The 18530-nt window shown below is 43.2% G+C and overlaps 3 protein-coding genes across 6 annotated transcripts; 2 read left to right on the top strand and 1 right to left on the bottom strand.

Moving 5' to 3' along the window:
- Positions 1 to 44: 44 nt before the first annotated feature.
- On the top strand, positions 45 to 5098 carry klhl7 (kelch-like family member 7). The gene is made up of 12 exons (XM_034544581.1): positions 45 to 570; positions 776 to 878; positions 1143 to 1236; positions 1455 to 1579; positions 1849 to 2024; positions 2248 to 2422; positions 2859 to 3001; positions 3131 to 3371; positions 3534 to 3735; positions 4186 to 4283; positions 4381 to 4564; positions 4727 to 5098. Exons 1-12 carry the CDS (start codon positions 442 to 444, stop codon positions 4875 to 4877), a joined length of 1821 nt encoding a protein of 606 aa, XP_034400472.1. The 5' UTR covers positions 45 to 441; the 3' UTR covers positions 4878 to 5098.
- A 144-nt stretch (positions 5099 to 5242) lies between these two features.
- aste1b (asteroid homolog 1b) lies at positions 5243 to 9553 on the bottom strand. Of its 3 annotated transcripts, none has more exons than XM_034544577.1 (7): positions 9086 to 9130; positions 8612 to 8862; positions 8124 to 8390; positions 7034 to 8010; positions 6718 to 6949; positions 6445 to 6625; positions 5243 to 6013 (listed from the first exon to the last, which is right to left on the bottom strand). In XM_034544577.1, the coding sequence occupies exons 2-7, from the start codon at positions 8847 to 8849 to the stop codon at positions 5698 to 5700; spliced, it is 2211 nt and encodes a 736-aa protein (XP_034400468.1). In that variant the 5' UTR covers positions 8850 to 8862; positions 9086 to 9130; the 3' UTR covers positions 5243 to 5697. The 3 variants fall into 3 exon arrangements, with proteins under 3 accessions (XP_034400468.1, XP_034400469.1, XP_034400470.1); XM_034544578.1 differs by lacking the exon at positions 9086 to 9130 and adding an exon at positions 9437 to 9553 and having other exon boundaries at positions 5246 to 6013; XM_034544579.1 differs by lacking the exon at positions 9086 to 9130 and having other exon boundaries at positions 5648 to 6013; positions 8124 to 8256; positions 8612 to 8863.
- On the top strand, positions 9330 to 17118 carry smarcc1b (SWI/SNF related, matrix associated, actin dependent regulator of chromatin, subfamily c, member 1b). Of its 2 annotated transcripts, none has more exons than XM_034544575.1 (28): positions 9330 to 9586; positions 9910 to 10029; positions 10470 to 10555; positions 10638 to 10719; positions 10835 to 10927; positions 11092 to 11161; positions 11251 to 11320; positions 11442 to 11517; positions 11861 to 11986; positions 12125 to 12207; positions 12303 to 12409; positions 12498 to 12557; positions 12698 to 12726; positions 12812 to 12927; positions 13055 to 13126; positions 13216 to 13329; positions 13619 to 13772; positions 13886 to 13996; positions 14160 to 14219; positions 14367 to 14625; positions 14726 to 14797; positions 14890 to 14936; positions 15035 to 15143; positions 15231 to 15364; positions 15936 to 16070; positions 16258 to 16390; positions 16555 to 16656; positions 16769 to 17118. In XM_034544575.1, the coding sequence occupies exons 1-28, from the start codon at positions 9410 to 9412 to the stop codon at positions 16834 to 16836; spliced, it is 2865 nt and encodes a 954-aa protein (XP_034400466.1). In that variant the 5' UTR covers positions 9330 to 9409; the 3' UTR covers positions 16837 to 17118. The 2 variants fall into 2 exon arrangements, with proteins under 2 accessions (XP_034400466.1, XP_034400467.1); XM_034544576.1 differs by lacking the exon at positions 9330 to 9586 and adding an exon at positions 9617 to 9713.
- The last annotated feature ends 1412 nt before the right edge of the window (positions 17119 to 18530 follow it).

The raw sequence follows: 18530 nt of genomic DNA, 5'->3' as shown, positions 1-18530 counted from the left end.
TTAAATACCAAAACGATTCACTACAGATCTACAAACAGTTTTATAAATCAGTTCTGCGGTCGCGCAGGTTAATTTTATATTTATCGCATCTGTCGGTAGAGGGCGCAGGCGAGTATCTTCAACCAAAGGAAAGACCGTAGAAGAAGAGGAAAACTGGAGCTAAAGACAATAGCTTGCAAAATCCACTACGCTGAACCGTTTTATCACTATAGAAAGTTAATTTTATGATTTTATTTTGTATTTTCTCCCAGCGAGTTGTCAAGGAGAAGCTGCCGTAAAACTGGCGGCATTTTAGTTAATTAAATCACAATAAGCTGCTTGCTACTAGCAAGCAAACTGTCAGTGGCTGAGCGACAACAAAGAGGCTGCAGCTGCACACATCTGGCAGAGGTGCTGGAAGTGTTTACATTGAACCCAACAGATTCCATTAATCAGGCTGATATGACGGGGGTGGCCTCTCCAGAGAAGGTGGCAAGCACCAAGAAGAAGAGCGAGAGGAAGTGTGCCATCAAAGAGGAGTTCAGACAGCTGTCGAGCATCATGGGAGTCATGAACAACCTGAGGAAACAGGTGTGTGCGTGTGTGTGTGTGTGTGTGTGTGTGTGTGTGTGTGTGTGTGTGTGTGTGTGTGTGTGTGTGTGTGAGTGAGTGTGAGAGAGAGAGAAAGCGAAAATACAAAAGAGGACAAGCGTGTATGTTGGTAACAGGGCTTGAGATGAGGCATTTCCTGTAAGTGTGTGTCCATGTCCTGATACTTGTGTGTGTTTTTCTTCAGGGTACTCTCTGTGATGTTACACTGGTGGTTCAGGGGAAAACCTTTCCTGCCCACAGAGTAGTGTTGGCTGCTGCCAGCCACTTCTTCAGCCTCATGTTCACCAGTAAGTGTGGACACAAAAGCACCATTGACAGGACAGACATGCTTAATATTTTGTACATTGAATCCAGGTAGACCACAGTAGTGAAAACATTGCCTCTGCTGCTATATGGGTGGTGGGATCTCTGATATAGAACATTAGGTTTTTTGGATGTCACAGTATACATTATCCAGTACGTGCTTCACAAACTGTTGCCGAGCACAAGAGGAATATCATGATATTTTTCTATTTTCTATGAACTCTACCTATCTTTTTCCTCACCTCCAGCCAGAATGATGGAGTCGATGTCTCACGAGGTGGAGCTCAGGAGTGCCGAGCCTGAGATCATTGAGCTGTTGATTGAATTTATCTACACAGCTCGGTAAGAATCTTGGCTGAAAGTAAAGCGTCGTTTTGAGGCATACAGTGCACCTAAAAAAAAAAGGAAATATGGAACTGTGGTGTCCTTGCTTACAAAAGCTGCTAAACTTAACAGCAGAATAGACACAAACTCTTTTAACTTACTTTCACCCAAATTTCATCAGAAACACCTTTTAATGATAAAGCGTGTTTGAATGTGTGCGTGTATCTGTGTGTCAGGATTTCGGTGAACAGCAGTAACGTCCAGTCGTTGCTGGATGCAGCCAACCAGTACCAGATTGAGCCTGTGAAGAAGATGTGTGTGGAGTTCCTCAAAGGACAAATTGATGCAACAAACTGCCTTGGTAAGAACCCAAATACAATCAAGGTAAAGTCATATATCATTTGCTTTTTACCCCAAACACTGCAAAGCCTATTGGTCCTTAATTTATTGAGTTACCAGCATCAATTATTAAACTGCTACTACCGAAGGCCAAACATTTCCAACTAAGTTTAGCTGGTACTTGTATGTACAATTAAGAGCTTTTTTTGTTTAGTCAAATATTAGGTTTTTGGTTTGGGTCACAACATGTAACTCGTTAGATTGACTAATCCTTGTCCTGTAATCCTGCAGGTATTTCCTCCCTGGCAGACTGTATGGACTGTCCCGAGCTGAAGGCGGCAGCAGAGGACTTCGTCGAGCTGCACTTCACTGAAGTCTACAAACTGGATGAGTTCCTGCAACTAAATGTTTCACAGCTCACACACCTATTGCACCAGGACAAACTCACTGTCCGTGCCGAGGCCCAGGTACACACAAACACATTAATTGACCATATGTTTCATTTCTTTTATGCTATAATTTTAAGTATATGCTAAAGAAAAACATGTCTGTTTTTATTGTAATAAGCCCTTACAAAGTATTGGTGAAGTATTCTGTGCAAGTGATATGAAATACTTAGATTCCCAAGTGTTTCTCCCATCAGGACAAAAAAACACCTACCATCTGTTTTGTTGTTGCGTTTGTGTTCAGATTTATGACGCAGCAGTGCGCTGGCTGAAGTACGATGTGTGTAACAGACAGCACCACATGGTGGAGGTGTTGGGGTGCGTTCGCTTTCCTCTGGTCTCCAAAACCTTCCTCTCCAAGACGGTGCAGGCTGAGCCCCTCATTCAGGACAACCCACAGTGTCTCAAGATGGTCATCAGTGAGTAGGAGGAGAAACGCACGCGCACACCAACCGACAACTCATAATTTACAAACGGACGTAGTAAACACACGCAGTCATGTGTTGTAATCATGTGAAGGGACACCAAAACATTGGGGGAAACGGTTGACATTGTCTGCTATGTGTAAAATATTACATTACTCTGGATCCAAACTGCCCACATCATATGCTATTATAGTAGTGAAAGATTAAAACTTTATTTTTATATTGAGGTTTAAATTCAAGGTTTTGAAATCCCCAACCCTGAATTTATGTCTCTATTTGTATATAAATGTGACGTACATCGTCTCATTATGTTGTTTCAGATTCACGGGAGCAAGTTTAAACTGATGCAAAGGCATAGTGCTTAGGTCTTCTGAGTTGACATGAGCACGCACACACAACACAAATCCAACAGCCTGTGCTTTTGTACCAGGTGGGATGCGCTACCACCTGCTGTCCCTGGAGGATCGGGAGGATCTTGGTGAGAGCAGCCGACCGCGACGCAAGAAGCACGACTACCGCATCGCTCTGTTCGGAGGGTCCCAGCCTCAGTCCTGCCGCTACTTCAACCCCAAGGTACTGGGCTTAAGTCAGTAAATGTTGTCTAGATATATATACTCTCATTTAATATTAAAGTGTGAAACTTCTGTAAAGTCTATTAAAATGAATATATTAGCCAGAGTTTAAATCTGGCTTTCTATGCAGGACTCCGCCTGGACAGACATCCGCTGCCCCTTCGAGAAGCGCAGAGATGCCACAGCCGTCTTCTGGGACAATGTGGTCTACATCCTGGGTGGCTCACAGCTCTTCCCCATCAAGCGCATGGACTGCTACAATGTACTGAAGGACAGCTGGTACTCCAAGCTGGGTCCTCCCACGCCTCGTGATAGCCTTGCTGCCTGCCCTGCCATGGGGAAGATCTACACATCTGGGGGGTCGGAAGTGGGTGAGCGCAGAGGTGGAAGGGGTTCGGGGGTTGGGGATGTTCGTGTGTTGTCTGAGTGGGTTAGGGTCAGGGACAGTAGATGTTGATGATCCTTCATGGGCGAAAAGACATTCCCCTTCTGAAAGCATTTAATTGTGGCGTTTTGTACTTGTGTGTCTGCAGGAAGCTCTGCCCTCGACCTTTTCGAATGCTATGACACAAGAACAGAGTCTTGGCAGGTGAAAACCAGCATGCTGATGGCTCGCTGCAGTCATGGCTCAGTGGAGGCCAACAACCTCATATACGTCTGTGGAGGCACGGTGGGAAACAATGTGTCTGGCAGGGTCCTCAACAACTGTGAGGTTTACGACCCCAACACTCAAAAGTGAGTCACACAAACGTACAGTTTAGAACTGTACAACCCAAATGATGATGTGGGGATTTCCTTTTAGTTACTGGTTTGTTTACAGTGTTTATGAATGAGATAATGAAAAGGATTATGATGGGGAACACTGTTGCCTTATTACTTGGACAATGTGAAGAACATTCTTATTTATTTACAGCCTATTATTCATATTAGTGTTGTTTGGCATTGCCTAAATGTCTCAGGAAAGAGGGTAAATAGCCTTCATTTTAGATTGACATTCAAGCTTTTCAGACCAGGAGGTCAAATTTCTTCACAAAAAGCAACATAAAAGGTCAAAACTGGAGTTTTTACCCGAAAATGACAAATAACATGTCCATTCATACTGAAGTGGTAAATCTCCTTGCACTGCTGCTGTTGTTGTCTTGCCCTCAATACCCTCATTGTCCCTGTCCACCTTTCTGTCCTCAGATGGAGGGAGTTGTCTGGGATGAAAGAGGCCAGGAAGAACCATGGGCTGGTGGTGGTCAACAGCAGAATCTACGCTGTTGGAGGGCAGGGAGCTCTGGGTACAACACATGTTATTACTAAAAGAGTCCTCTAATAATAATATTCAACATTGTAGCATCAGTGCAATATTGTTTTCTGGTGTTTTGTTTTCTCTAGGTGGACTTGACTCTGTAGAATACTATGACATTGCCAGTAATGAGTGGCATGCTGCTGCGGCGATGCCGTGGCGAGGTGTAACGGTGAAGTGTGCAGCGGTCAGTGAGGTCATCTATGTGCTGGCGGGATTTCAAGGGGTGGGGCGACTCGGACACGTCCTGGAGTACCACATTGAAACTGACAGGTCGGTGTATTAATGAAATATTAATAGAATAAAACAAATTTAATAAATAGGCACACTGGGAATCTATTCAATTAAATAATAGCTTGTAATAACCCTTCATCTAATTATCTCACAACTAATGAATTGCATGCAGCCTCTCAACCCGTTTTCGTCTGTGTTCAGGTGGGTGACTTGCAGCAAGGTGCGAGCATTTCCTGTCACAAGCTGCCTGATCTGTGTGGTCGACACGTGCGGAGTCAACGAAGACGAAGACATGGACCTGATAGACTCTCAGTCACACGCTGCAGCCACTGCCTCTGCCCCAACCTCATAGGACAAGAGTGTATGTTAAGTAGCGACATTTGATGACAGTCGCGGCAGCTACTGATTTGAGCCGATTTACAGTAAGCAAAGCCTGACAGTTCCTCTACTAATGTGAATATTCACGTGTGCATTTAGGCTGACAACTGGTCATGTTCTTTAACTTTGTACAGTCCTTAGTTTAAAGTATTTTGTAATGTTTTTATCGCTTGAGAATAAAGTACTGTTACGGAGTGTAGCATTTATGAATAGTTGAAACTTGGTTGTGTTGTGTTTATATTAAATGAGAATACTGACTCCATAAAGAATGAACATGTTCTGGTTCATGTGGTTACAAGTAAAAACTAGCCGAATGCGATGAAAGAAAATGTGTCAGAGTTTGATTCATATTTCTTTTATTATACGAAAGTAAGAAGGCATCTGCGATTTAAGACGATTTCATAAGTGGCTCATTGAGATAATGTAAGCTGCCATACAACTTCCAGGACAACAGAGATGATAAAATAAGACACCTCTACATTTACTGTTAAAAGTTTGTGTTGACTTAACTAAATAAAAATATCAGGTGAAAACATGCATTAAAATATGGCTAGAGTTTACCACGGGAAAACTGAGAAGTTTTCATAAACAGGTAAATAGTATTGATGAAGCTTAAATTAGTGCAACCAGAGCAGAAGCTCAGTTGTCAACATTAAGAAGTATTGTTCTTCACTTGTGAAGTTACTATTCGTAGCATTCCCTGAGTGTGTTTGATAAAACACTGGAATGTCCTTCCTCATTGGCCCCTCGCAACTGCTTCATATCGAAACACTTTATTTTTCTCTGCCTCGTCATCAATAGTCAGACTCTTCCTCGCTCATCAGGAGAGCAAACCTATTGTTTATCTCCTCAGTCCCCCTCCGCCCTCTTCCCCCTCTTCCTCTTTCTCCTACCCCTCTTCCTCTTCCTCTCCTTCCCCGGCTTCCGCCTCTCTTCCCCCTCCATGCTGCCGAAGAGGAAGGATGGGTCTTAGAGCTGCAATTCCTCACAGTGTCCAGCAGGAATGAGTAGAGTGGTCCGGACATGGAACCCCCGACGAGGAGGGATTCAGCAGCTCGGCCTCCTTTCAGATACTTGAGGAGGCCATGCACCAAGGTACCGCTGTACAACCTGAGGCACACAGAGATGGAGAAGAAGGCAAACAGATTTAAAAAAACATTTTCTTTCCACTTAAACATGGTATCTGCAGATCATTTTAGATTAGAAAAATAAAACAGCAATTAGATGATGTCACCATGGTATTTGTGAGAACTTTAGATTCAGAATCTGCTTTAGTGGCCATTTATGCATATACACAAACAAGGAATTTGACTCACTTGTTCTCAATGTAAATACACAGAGATAGGCAAACAAAACAAGGACAACAAAGTAGAACAAAAGGAAAGCATAAACATTTAACTATGTACACACACACACACACACACACAAAAGTATATATGAACATAAAACACAATGAAATAAATAACCAAAAGTTGAATCAGTATCAACACAATTCTGTTTCTGTAGTTCTCATAGTTGTATTATCTCGCCCTGTGCCTTACAATGACAGGTGGGGTTCAGGCAGCGGCCGCAGCAATAGCTGATTGAGACACAGTGCACTCCAGAGGCAGGCTTGCCATTGGCTGAAACTGTGAGCCCCTCCAACATCCAAGCCCCGTCTCTCCCTTGGCTTCACACGTTGACAATCCAGCCCTGCCCGCACATTGTGCTCCGCAGCCCAGTCTAGGAAGATACCCAGCAGCAACATCGTCATTATTGAGATACATAGTGTTTGTGACCTTGTGGAGCAATACAAAAGATACAACACAACTAACCGGTATGTTGGTAGTGGGTAGCTCCAGGCTGGGTGGTCCAGGACAGCTCTCCGTAAACCATGCCCAGCAACAAAGCCTTGAGCTGGGGCTGTGAGGGTGGTGGTTTGGCCTCTCGAAACCAGAAGGCTGTCACTGCTACAGCCAGCCTCAAGTGGAGAGGAACAGGAGCCAGCGCAGACTCCTTCGATCCCAAGACTTCTAACATGACACCGAGACGAACTTCCACAGGAGCCTGGGTGAAATTATGGGACAACATTGGGAAAGGTAAATAAATCGGATAATGAATTGCCTAAAACTAAACTTTTAGTAGTCATACCTGGTCCATTGTACCGAGAAGTAGGTGAGTTCTGAGCGGATGTGCCTCGACATTGTTTTTCTTCAAGTTCAGATCCATGCGGTCATACTCCTCCACACACATGGGGGCACTGTAGCCCTGGGCCGATACTGTAGCTGCACCACCTGCTTGTTCAATGCTAAATCCTGAATTACCAGTCTGCTGTGTGGGTAAAATAATAACCTGACCCACACCTCCTCCTCCACGCCCCCTTCGCCCTCTACCACCTCTCATACCCTGGCTGATGTTTTCTTGTGCCCTCATATCCTGTGCTGGGAAATCCTGGCCTCTCTGCAATAATATTCTATATATAGCCTGTCGTATGGCGCTGGCACTACAATGGCTGCTGGCTAACCTGCTGTTCTCCACCTGCGGAAAGAGCAGGACCCTGTGCATCACCAGAGCATCTACCACCAAGGGAGCCAATAGTCCCTGGGCTGCAGCCCGCGACAGGCACTCTGGCAGCCAAGAGGTCTGCCCTCTAGGAGCTGCCTTACCTTCAGAGAACCAGTAAGCTAGAGCGCTTGGAGTGGTGATGTGGTACTCCTGCATACCTTCCCGTAGCTGTGAACTGAGCCCACCTTTCTGTCCTCTCTTGCCCCCAACGCCTCCACCTTCCTCCCCCATGAGTATCCTCACTTCCTCCAGTACGTCCGCCGGAAATTTAAAACAGGACAGCCAGAGGAGGAAGCCCTCAATGCGGGAAATGGGTGCTCTACCTCTGCCACCACCTCTCCCTATTCCACTCACACCAATCAGGTCTATGATTTTGTCAGCATCTTTTGGAGTGCCATAATCATTACCAGCCAGGACGGCACATAAGGGGAGCAACTCCTTGTTTATGCTGCCAAACGAGCGACACAGCTCGTCAGTGGTGTAGCAACGAGCCAAGATGTAGTGGTGAGAGGCTTTACCGTTAACGTTGGTCCACTGGAAATAACTGAGAGGCAGGTAACCACCTAAGAAAACAAAGCACATAAACAATATGTAAAACAACAGCGCAGCCTCAAGTTCCTTTAAAAGGCAGATTTGGCTCCTTGGTAAGTAAAATAAATTATGTTGCTATCCATACCTGGCAGGTCAAAGATATAAAAGTCACTGTCATTGGTCAGAACTGGGCAGTTCCACTGGCGAGCCAAACATGCAATTTCCCAGTCAGCCTCAGCTGGACACTGGACCAGTGGAACTCCTCTCTGGATGAGGATCTGAATGAAAACATCTCTTGTGAGGATGGGGAGAACAGAGCCATTGCGGCCTTGGGAGAGACTGTCTGCGTCCTTTATCTTGGACTGCAGACGTTGACGCAGAGTGGAAAACTTCTTGTCACTTGGGTCAATCCCTTTCAACCACAAAGACAAAGATAGAACAGACAATGAACGTGTTGCTCCATATGTAACAAATGTGAGCAAACTGTTTTTGTTTAATCCATCTGACAAAATGTTATCATTTAAATACGCATGTAATAATGCATGCAGAGAAATACAAACGTCATAAATTGTGAGAAGTTGAGTTTCCTAAAATAAAGTTTGATAGGGCGTTGCAATTCAAAGGCCTTCTTACCTCCATCCAGTACCACATATGGCTGGATGTTACAGGCCGCCAACGCAGACAAGAACTTGGTGAGCATGCAAGCGAAAGCGTCATAGTCCCCTCCATGCTGCTGGTCCAAGCTTTGGTTAAAGTAGAGGCGGAAATACAGACTGCAGCCATCAATAACCAGGCGACTGTCCCTGAACTTCACTTCTTGGAGTAAGTGTCTGTTCCCCTCCACAAAGGTGGTCAGACCGCGGACACCCATAGAATCTCAGGATCTGGGGAAATATGAAGTGTGAGGATGAATGAGTGCAGTTATAAAAAGTAAAGCTAATGCAGAGGAGACAGCCAGCTTTGTAATTCCTGCCACATTGTGAAAGTTATTACTAAACGGAAATTACTGCAATAACATTAACAGCGTAATTTAAGTATGTCTTCAAACAATTGTATAATAGCTAGCTTGGACTTAGAGTGGTCAAATATAAACAAGCGGCTGCTGACCGATGTTTCTTCACTTCTGTTTACATGCCTTGCGTAAGTATTTCCTGGTAAAGATACTTTTCAAAATAAAAGTCGTGGTTTGTAGTTAATACATGTATTCCACACAAAGACACCTCGTGACATTTTAAATAAAACACTATTGAATTAAAACCGCTTACAATTAAATAATAAAACACGTGAAAATGAAAAACAGTTACACTAAAACAGAGAAAACCCTTATTGCGACAATCACGTTGCGTCTCGCGAGAGAAAGCGAGAATGCAAAAAGCTAGCGAGCGCGCTAGCCAGTTTTGTTCTCCTGTTTGAGATTAATCTCGTTTAATTATGGCCACAATGTCCGGAGGAACAAACCTCGGCATCCCCGGGACAAGCCACGCCAGCTCCGGAACATCCGCACATCGGAAAAAAGACAGCAGCCCGTCCGCTAGGTTCTGGGAGAGTCCGGATACTTTAGCCCAGCTGGAGGTGGTGCGACAGTGGATCGGGAAGCACTACAAAAAGGTGGTTCGCTGGTTAGGAAGCTAGCTAACAAGCTAGCCGCCCCCTGTTAGCAAGTCCAATGGCTCAGACTGTAAACAAACGTCTCATGCTGGATAACGTTACGTTTACACTGACCAGCGTGATTTACGTGAGCAAGTTAACGAGTGCTGCATTCAAATAAAATAATAAATAAATACAAGTGTAAAGTATTCTAGAGGTGAACCAGTAACGTTACAAACACAACAGTTAACGTTAAACTGGGTAGCATGCGGTGCATGCGGTGGGTTATAGGTTGCCTTAAAGCAATACCATTCTCTTCATATGTCTCACTGTATGTCCCTTAGTACGTGCTGGTGGACGCTCCGTCGTGTCAGGCTCTGGCCGGAGTGACACTCCAGCTTCTCCAGTTCCAGGAGGATGCCTTCGGCAGACAAGCGACCAGTCCTGCTCTCACCAAACTACCCGTGAGTCCGTCTCTCACTGTCTTTATGATTGTTAAACATCACGCCGAGTGTTCTGAATTTACAATATCCAACCTCCAACTTCTATGATTTATGTTGATTTAGGCTTGTTTTTTTTACAGGGGTAGAGGTCCCTGACGTGTATAATTATCTGCCGATTTAAATACAGTACTGCAATCATTCTGCATCCATGCAATCATATTTTTTATATTTCTTAGTTTCCTGGAGCTAGGCAAAACACAATTTCATTACAGGTTGTACTTTATGGGATTTTATGGATTTTCAGTCTGGACATAATTAGAATGAGGAGGGATAAAACAAATGTCAAAGCGTCTTTCAATGGTGGCTTCCGATAGAGAGGGGAAAGAGTAAGATGACAGAACATCTGACAAGATGGGTAATAAACAATAAACCAAACTGTTGATTTACATGTTTTTCTGCAGGCACAGTGCTTTCTCGACCTGCGGCCAGGGGGTGGACTCTGCCACATTCTTGGCAGTGCCTACAAGTTTAAGGCAGAGCAAGGCTGGTGAGTTGTGTGCCCCTAAAGCTTTTAATTTTTCACAGTAGTGTCCTTCATGTTAACACTCTTCCCTTCCTTCCTTCTACAGGCGGAGGTTTGACTTGCAGAATCCATCAAGAAATGAAAGAAATGTTGAGATGTTTGGTGCTATTGAAAGAGCCCTGATCCAGGTGACATAGACACACTTGTAAATAAACACACACACTTACACATACACATAGAGGCATCGGCCTACCAGGGAACCACACCTGATGAACTACTTGCATGTGATTTGTGAATCTACAGAACAACTGCATGTCACTGCCTGTGGTATATGTGGACTCTACACTGGATCAGGAGCTGGCTAGCAGACTTACGGATATTATCACCAAACACCAGGTAAAGTGCTGCAGAAGAGAATTAAAGATGAGCAGACATACTGTTGGACATAGTGATGTTTATACATATTGACATATACTGAGAGAGAGAAGCGAGAATATGAAACTCAGTGTAGCTCGAACAATATAGTTCAATACCAGTGCTAAGGGTTTGTCCTTCCACAGGGTACTCTCACTGCTGACCGAACGCTCGCCAGTCACCACATCTACTCCTCACTTACTTCTAAAGAGGAAGGTCAGTTACAGTTTGTGCATCTAAGTGTGTTTTTAAATGCTTGGTACGTAATTAACTTAATACATGTTCTCATACACATCTGTTTTCAGATGATTGGATGCGTCCTGTCATGCGGAAAGACAAACATGTCTTGGTACACTGGGGCATGCACCCTGACAGGTGATGCACGCGCACACACACACACACACACATGTACACACACACACACACACACACACACACACACACGCACACACACACACAATACTTACCTAGTGTGTCAATTGTCACTTCTCCACAGTTATGACAGTTGGCTGTCCTCAAGTGATGTTGAACGTGAAGTTGAAGAGAAACCACATTCAGAAAAGCCATGGCGGGTTAGTACAACAGCACACTTACAGAAACCTGATGCTTTACCACTCTACTTAGTTACACACTGGATTCCTGCTGCATTTACTATATCAAGCTATACATCAATATTTAAGCTCCGAATGAGATTACATTGAGGTTAATACAACAATTTGGCTCGCCTGCATAGGTAGCCTGTTAGGTGTAAGTATACAGAGCAGTGTTTTTCTTCAGTTTGCTCACAGTTTGTGAAAGAATGGTAGTCAGCAGGGACACAGGTTCAGATCTGATCTGGCATGTGTTCATTTTGGACACTTGATGACCTACACAAGCATGCCCCACATTAATATTAATTTTGTGTGTGTGCTCCAGGTCCATGCTGGCTGGGTTCTGGACACAGATGTTTTCAACGAGTGGATGAATGAAGAAGACTATTGTATAGATGAGAGGAATGTACCAATCGTTTTCCGCCAGCGCATTCACCTCAGAGACAACCAGGTTTGTACGAAGCTGTAGGTGGTCTAGAAGGCATCAGAAAGTAAAAGGTGTTATTTGAGGCAACAAGGATACTTTCATTTTCGGATAATAACCCTTAAACTTTGACTTACTTTTATCTATTTCTACCCTCTGTTACAGGACTCCAAATTCATCCCCTCCAAAAAGAGAAGACGCTCCCCCTCTCCTCCCTCCTCTGAAGTCAGAAAGAAAGGAAAGAAGGGGTAATAAATAAGTGTTTCAACCAAACTGGATGGTATACTTTTGGTTTGGTGTTTCAGGGTGAAGTGTCAGCATTGCATTTTGTCTGTTTGCACAGGAGAAGGCGCGGACCACAAGAGGAAGGGCCAGAAGAGGACTTGACCAAAGACATGGAGGACCCTACCCCTGTTCCTAACATGGAGGAGGTTGTACTACCTAAGAATGGTAAAAGGCTGTGACCAGGAAATTAGTCAAATCAAAGTATTCAGGAAAGTAGCTATTTGTCTCTAAACTATTTATTATGTTCTTATAGTCAACCTGAAGAAGGACAGTGAGAATACTCCTGTCAAAGGAGGGACTATGGCTGACCTGGGTAGGTTATGTGTTGAAGCTAATGTTTAAGGAGAAATGTAGCATGTGTAAATGTTTCTTCCAGTATAAATCATTACAGATAAAGAAATACAGTTGGGAATGTACATTGAGTTTTTGCTCTTTCACTTTTTCTTTTTTCAGATGAACAGGAGGATGATTTCCCAGGAAGGGTAAATATGATTTTAAATGCGGGGGGGCAGTGATTAAAAGTGAAAAGTGTTATTTAATGTACTCTCTGTGTATGTATGTGTCTAGGATGATGACGAGGGGAGAGGGGATATTACTCGCCTGTCAGAGGGAGAGGACAACATCACAGAACAAACCCATCATATCATCATACCAAGCTACACATCTTGGTTCAGTTACAACAGGTAAATGGATACACTCACAGATGCACACACACGTTTTGACATTGAGTATTACTCCAAACTTAGCTTTCTTCAGTACGTCACAATTTAAAACCTAACCCCTAAAAACTTCTCTATCCATGTATTTTAGCATTCATGCAATAGAGAAACGGGCATTGCCTGAATTCTTCAATGGAAAGAATAAGTCCAAATCACCAGAAATGTGAGTCCTGCAGATATTCAGACTTTACCTTTCAAGTCTTTTCAGGAGATTGAGTTGATCAGAAACGTGGTATTTCTTGTGCACTGCAGCTTCCTGGCATACCGTAACTTCATGATCGACACATACCGGCTCAACCCCCAGGAATACCTCAGTTCAACGTCCTGCAGACGCAACCTCACTGGAGACGTCTGTGCTGTCATGAGGTAACACTTGGTGTGGGTGTTTGCTACCATGCATTGTCTGCTGCATCTGCTAAATGAAGTGCGGTATGTGGGTGTACTATAATACAAATGTGTTAACAAATACAATCTGTTAATGTTGTTCAGGAAAATGTGTTATGTGGTGTACTTAATGCGTCTCAAAAGCAGCTTTTTTTAATTGCAGCATGGCAGCACATGCTGACCTGTCGGGGTATTTACATTTTGTCATTTGTGGGGGCAGCTGCAACACAGTAAAATGTATAGTAAGAAGATAAATATTCTTTGTGTCCAGGGTTCATGCATTTTTGGAGCAGTGGGGTTTGATTAACTACCAGGTGGATGCAGAAAGCAGGCCCCTCCCCATGGGACCACCACCCACCCCTCATTTCAATGTACTGGCTGATACTCCGTCCGGGCTGGCCCCCCTACAACACAAACCACTGCAGGTAAAACACACAGAGCACATGATAACAGCTCTACACAGATGTATCTGAAACACACATTTGAATCATCTGAAATGCCTCTTGATAAATTCTGCCGTCCACTTTTACTCTCGCAGGTGTCGGCCTCGCAGCACATGTTATATTTTCCGGAGAAGAGCAAAGAGAAGCCTTCAGATTGCCAGAACTTTGGTCTGCGCTCCGACATCTACACCAAGAAACACCCTAAGGTCTCACACAAAACTTCCAAAACCCCAATCTTGTTTCATACACATATCTAATTTTACATTTGGTAGTTGACATATTTATTTATTTCACTATTTCTGTAATTAAGTGTCTAAAAAGCTGTTATTAGAATTATTAAAAAAATTATTTTCATGATCTCTGCCTCAGACTAAAGGTGCAAATGCAGGAAGGGAATGGACAGAGCAAGAGACACTTTTGCTATTAGAGGTAAGACAATATTTTTGCCTTTCTAAAATAGATTACATTACATATGACTCATTTGTCTATTTTTGATTCATGGCAATCATCTACCTGAATATTTGCATCTCGTTCTCACACTTGCCTGCTCCTGTCTTTCCTCTTTGTGTCTTTCAGGCCTTAGAGGTCTACAGAGACGACTGGAACAAAGTATCCGAGCATGTGGGCTCCAGAACACAGGACGAGTGTATCCTCCACTTCCTTCGTCTGCCAATAGAAGACCCTTATCTAGAAGACTCCTCGGCCTCCCTTGGCCCACTGGCGTACCAGCCTGTGCCTTTCAGTCAATCAGAAAACCCCGTCATGAGCACTGTAGCCTTCCTGGCATCCGTGGTGGACCCACGAGTGGCTTCATCCGCAGCAAAGGCTGCACTGGGTGAGAAGACAGAGGGAGGAGTGTTGATTTGAGTGTAGTCTGCATTATGGTATGGCTGTGAGATGGTACACAGAAGTGATTTTACATTTTTTGTCTTCAGAGGAGTTTTCCAAAGTGCAGGAGGAGTCGGTGGATAAGATCTCTGAACTGTCCAACCAGCCTGACAAAACAGGTAACATTGTAATACCTATATATGCACATAATCATCCAAATAAATCTATTTCTTCATGCTGTCTACAATGCATCTCTTATGCTGCCTTTCAGAGTCAATGGATGCAGAAATAATGGAAACAAACTCAGCCTCCAATCAGGTGAAATGGCAATGAGAGCTCAGAGAGGGTTTAACTGTGTCTGCTGGTGATTTATGTGGCTTACCTTGAGTGTGTGTGCGCATCTGGATCTGTTTCAGGTCTCTTTAATGGCCGATGGGCTCACGGTGGAACCCAGTCGGGCCAAAGTAGAGGGAGAACTAGTTAAAAGGGAAAATGATGAAAATATACTTGCAGAGGAGAGAGATGGTATGCAAAGAAATGTACAGTCTGTATATGTATTTGTGTAAATGTCACATGTCTGTCTATATTAAAGACATTCTCTCTTCGATCCAGGAAGGGGAGATGATGAAGAGAGTGTAGGTCGCGGAGATGTGGATGAGGCAAGAGGGATGGAGCAAGATCTGGTGGAGGGCAGAGTCGCCATGGCAGCAGCAGCTGCTCTGGCCTCAGCTGCCACAAAGGCCAAGGTAAGGCCCTCCCTTCCAAATGGACCAATCACAGGGACTTAAAATTAAGAAATGGTTGTCTATGGTTTCCAATCCTTCAGCTAAGACGTGCACCATTTTGGAGATCACTTTAAGACCTGGCTTTGCAGATACAATTGAGTACAGATCGGAGACTGGGATTATGTCAAATTAAGTCGAAATGTAAATAAATGGCAAACAAATAGAAGTTTGAGTACATTTTTTGTTCAGTAAGTCTTGCCCAGTCTTTGTACACAAAGCCATATTAGAGTTAAATTAGTAATCTTCCCACAGCCTTGTGGCTAATGATTAATTTGGTAGTTTTATATTCAGTCCCTTAATTTATTTTCTCTATCCCTCCCTTGTCTCGCTCGGTCACAACCAATTTATTCTAAACTACTCTCACCTCTTATCTTTTCTCTTCTTCCTCAGCGTTTACCTTATTTTATCTTTAAATCACTACTTTTTCCAGTTCATACCGTCCAATGGTCACGTTCACTTACCACCTAATTCCTTACTCATTTACGGCGTCAGATTTCTTCTAACTTTCTCCATCTTTGCCTCGTGTTTGCAGCACTTGGCAGCAGTAGAAGAGAGGAAGGTAAAGTCCCTGGTGGCTCTGCTGGTGGAGACCCAGATGAAGAAGCTGGAGATCAAACTGAGGCACTTTGAGGAGCTGGAGACCATCATGGACCGTGAGAAAGAGGCTGTGAGTGAACATGCATATCTGGTGTAGCCCAGACCAATTTTAAACTCCGAAAAAATAAAATGTCTAAAGCTCTGTCACATTTTTCACATCTATTTGGTATTTTGTATCCAGAAGCATCAAAACACGTCTAGAAATCAGCCTGTATCGTGTGTGTGTGTGTGTGTGTGTGCGTGTGTGTGTCATGTAGCTAGAGCAACAGCGGCAGCAGCTCCTGACAGAGAGACAGACGTTCCACACTGAACAGCTGAAACAGGCAGAGATTAAGGTTCGCCAGCAGAGGGAGCAGCAGGGGCAGCCGGGATTCACAATGCAGCATTCAGGTCTGACCAAACACATGCACACACTGACCAAAGGTCAAACACCCGCTCTGAAAAAGTCTAATCCTCTTAGGACACAATAAAATATATCCAGGTTGTTATTTTCATCCGTTAAGTTATTGTTTGTTTCAACGCTTAACATCTGGGGCTCTGTCCTTCTACTTTAGCCTTGCCTACTCCTGGCCAGCCCATGCCCAACCGGATGATGCCTGGTGGAGGAAACGCCCAGGTGATGGCCCCTCGACACCCTGGAGCTCCCAATGGCATGTGTGAGTATGACTTACTGTTGCAATAGCGGCAAGAAGGTTTTTTGGTGCAACTTTTAAGCATGATCAGACTCAGTCGGTGTGATGCCACTATCGTCTTCTGTTACTGTCTCAGACCCGTCCTCGCAGCCTGATGGGATAGCACCAGCTCAGCCGGGTCCTCCAGCATCCACTCACAGCTGAACTGACCAGAAAACAAGATGCACACACGCACACACACATACACACCAGTCCTCCTTCAACTGAAAACACACGTATATGATCAGAAACAACTGTCAAGAATTTGAACTTTGTAACTCTTCAGTACTAGTCATATGTTTATAGACACACAAGCACATAGATGCAGTTAATGTGTATTTGGTAACGGCTCAGTCTTATATCTGTGAAATATTTGTGCTCTGACGTCAGAGTTGAGAAATCTGAAGATTGAACTCGGCTCATTAAAGTTGTTTTACATGAAACTGAGTGAGTGTCTGAGTCTGTTTGTGTTTTACCTGTCTTGTGGGGATATGCATCTGTTTACAGTCACGTTGAGGGTCTTGCCTTTTTGGGGGGGACAAAATGCACATCCCTATAACATGAATAATTTAATTTGAAGGAAAATACATTTTTAGGGATATCTCATAGGCTATGAAAATAGCTATTGTTTAAAAAAAAGTGTTTAAGCAGGTTATTCACATGCAGACTAACTCTGAATATAGCTGGTCAGTATGTATTCCAAGGAAGAGCAACCATATTGTTATTGTCACTTTCACAACTTCATGAGATGGAATTATTACATTTGCTGCTTTCATTAAAAGATATTGTAAAAGCTATATTTTCTCTGGGGAATGACAACAACAAAAGATGTTTGTTTCAGCCATTGTGGGTCCAAAAATATTTTCCCTCCTATAAGATCTTACCAGTCTGCAGGCAAGTGATAAGTCAGGTGTTACATATTGCCTACATTCATTTAAGTTTACCGTCTTAACTGTTTTTTTTTACCTTTGTATTTCTTAGTTCCTTTGGACAATAGGAAATAATAATAATAATTCACAACTGACTAGTAAAACTAGACTACATTAAAGTAGTAAATGAGTGTTTCTATTATTGCCGACTCCCTGAACAGTACCACCTCAAGCTCTGTTTTGGCCCCAATATTTATCACTCAATCAAATGCTAGCAATTGGCTCAGTCAGGTTTAGTCATTTCTAAACAAGATATCATTGCTCAAAATATGCCCTCGTACGAGAGAAGACTATTTCTTAACGAAAATAGTATACATATTTGTTCTGTGCAATCAATATAGTTATTTTGAGATATTTAAAGTTATATTTATTGTGCAATGCCCAAAGCTTGCATTATGTAATTTATAACACTGATAAGCAATGATGACTCTCTCAGTTTAATTCTTACTCTTTCTAGATGAAAAGTAATCCTCTCCCTCGAAATGGCATCTTTTAGCCAATGTGGACTAAAAGTGCTGCTGTTCATGATTTGTAACAATATTGTCACATTCACAACTGCTTGAACGGTTTCCTTGCAACAATTTACTGGTAAATCTATTTTGAACAATAAATAAAACATAAAAACGTTTCTACTCAATCCCACTTGGTGTTTTATTTAATCATCCTAATATATTTTAGTACAGAGTGTTCTTATAATGCTCTAGTGATGCCTTATATGGATTAACTACCACATCACATAACATAATCATACAGCAGACAGTGCTCTGCTTCATATCCTTGGTCTGTAAAATATATTTGTGTGTATCCCACTATTTACACAACAAATGACAGGGTGTGTCAGTTGTTTAATACCTTCACCAGTGCTGGAGGAAATTGCACATTGCTGTTAAACACAGCGTTGTCATCACCGAGTAGCAGTACTGCTCCCTT

Source organism: Cyclopterus lumpus, chromosome 11 (genome assembly GCF_009769545.1).
Source record: "Cyclopterus lumpus isolate fCycLum1 chromosome 11, fCycLum1.pri, whole genome shotgun sequence".
Classification (NCBI taxonomy): domain Eukaryota; kingdom Metazoa; phylum Chordata; class Actinopteri; order Perciformes; family Cyclopteridae; genus Cyclopterus; species Cyclopterus lumpus.
The sequence above is the reverse complement of the archived record's forward strand: the minus strand, read 5'-3'. Positions and strand labels throughout refer to the sequence as shown.

Coding starts and splice junctions, on each gene's coding strand:
- klhl7 (XM_034544581.1), top strand. CDS start 442: ATGACGGGGGTGGCCTCTCCAGAGAAGGTGGCAAGCACCAAGAAGAAG. Junction 879..1,142: donor CTTCAGCCTCATGTTCACCA/GTAAGTGTGGAC, acceptor CCTCACCTCCAG/CCAGAATGATGGAGTCGATG. Junction 2,423..2,858: donor GTGTCTCAAGATGGTCATCA/GTGAGTAGGAGG, acceptor CTTTTGTACCAG/GTGGGATGCGCTACCACCTG.
- smarcc1b (XM_034544575.1), top strand. CDS start 9,410: ATGGCCACAATGTCCGGAGGAACAAACCTCGGCATCCCCGGGACAAGC. Junction 11,987..12,124: donor TTCACCTCAGAGACAACCAG/GTTTGTACGAAG, acceptor CCTCTGTTACAG/GACTCCAAATTCATCCCCTC. Junction 14,626..14,725: donor CGCAGCAAAGGCTGCACTGG/GTGAGAAGACAG, acceptor TTTTGTCTTCAG/AGGAGTTTTCCAAAGTGCAG.
- aste1b (XM_034544578.1), bottom strand. CDS start 8,849: ATGGGTGTCCGCGGTCTGACCACCTTTGTGGAGGGGAACAGACACTTA. Junction 8,391..8,611: donor ATATGTGGTACTGGATGGAG/GTAAGAAGGCCT, acceptor TGTGGTTGAAAG/GGATTGACCCAAGTGACAAG. Junction 6,014..6,444: donor CCTGAACCCCACCTGTCATT/GTAAGGCACAGG, acceptor TGTGTGCCTCAG/GTTGTACAGCGGTACCTTGG.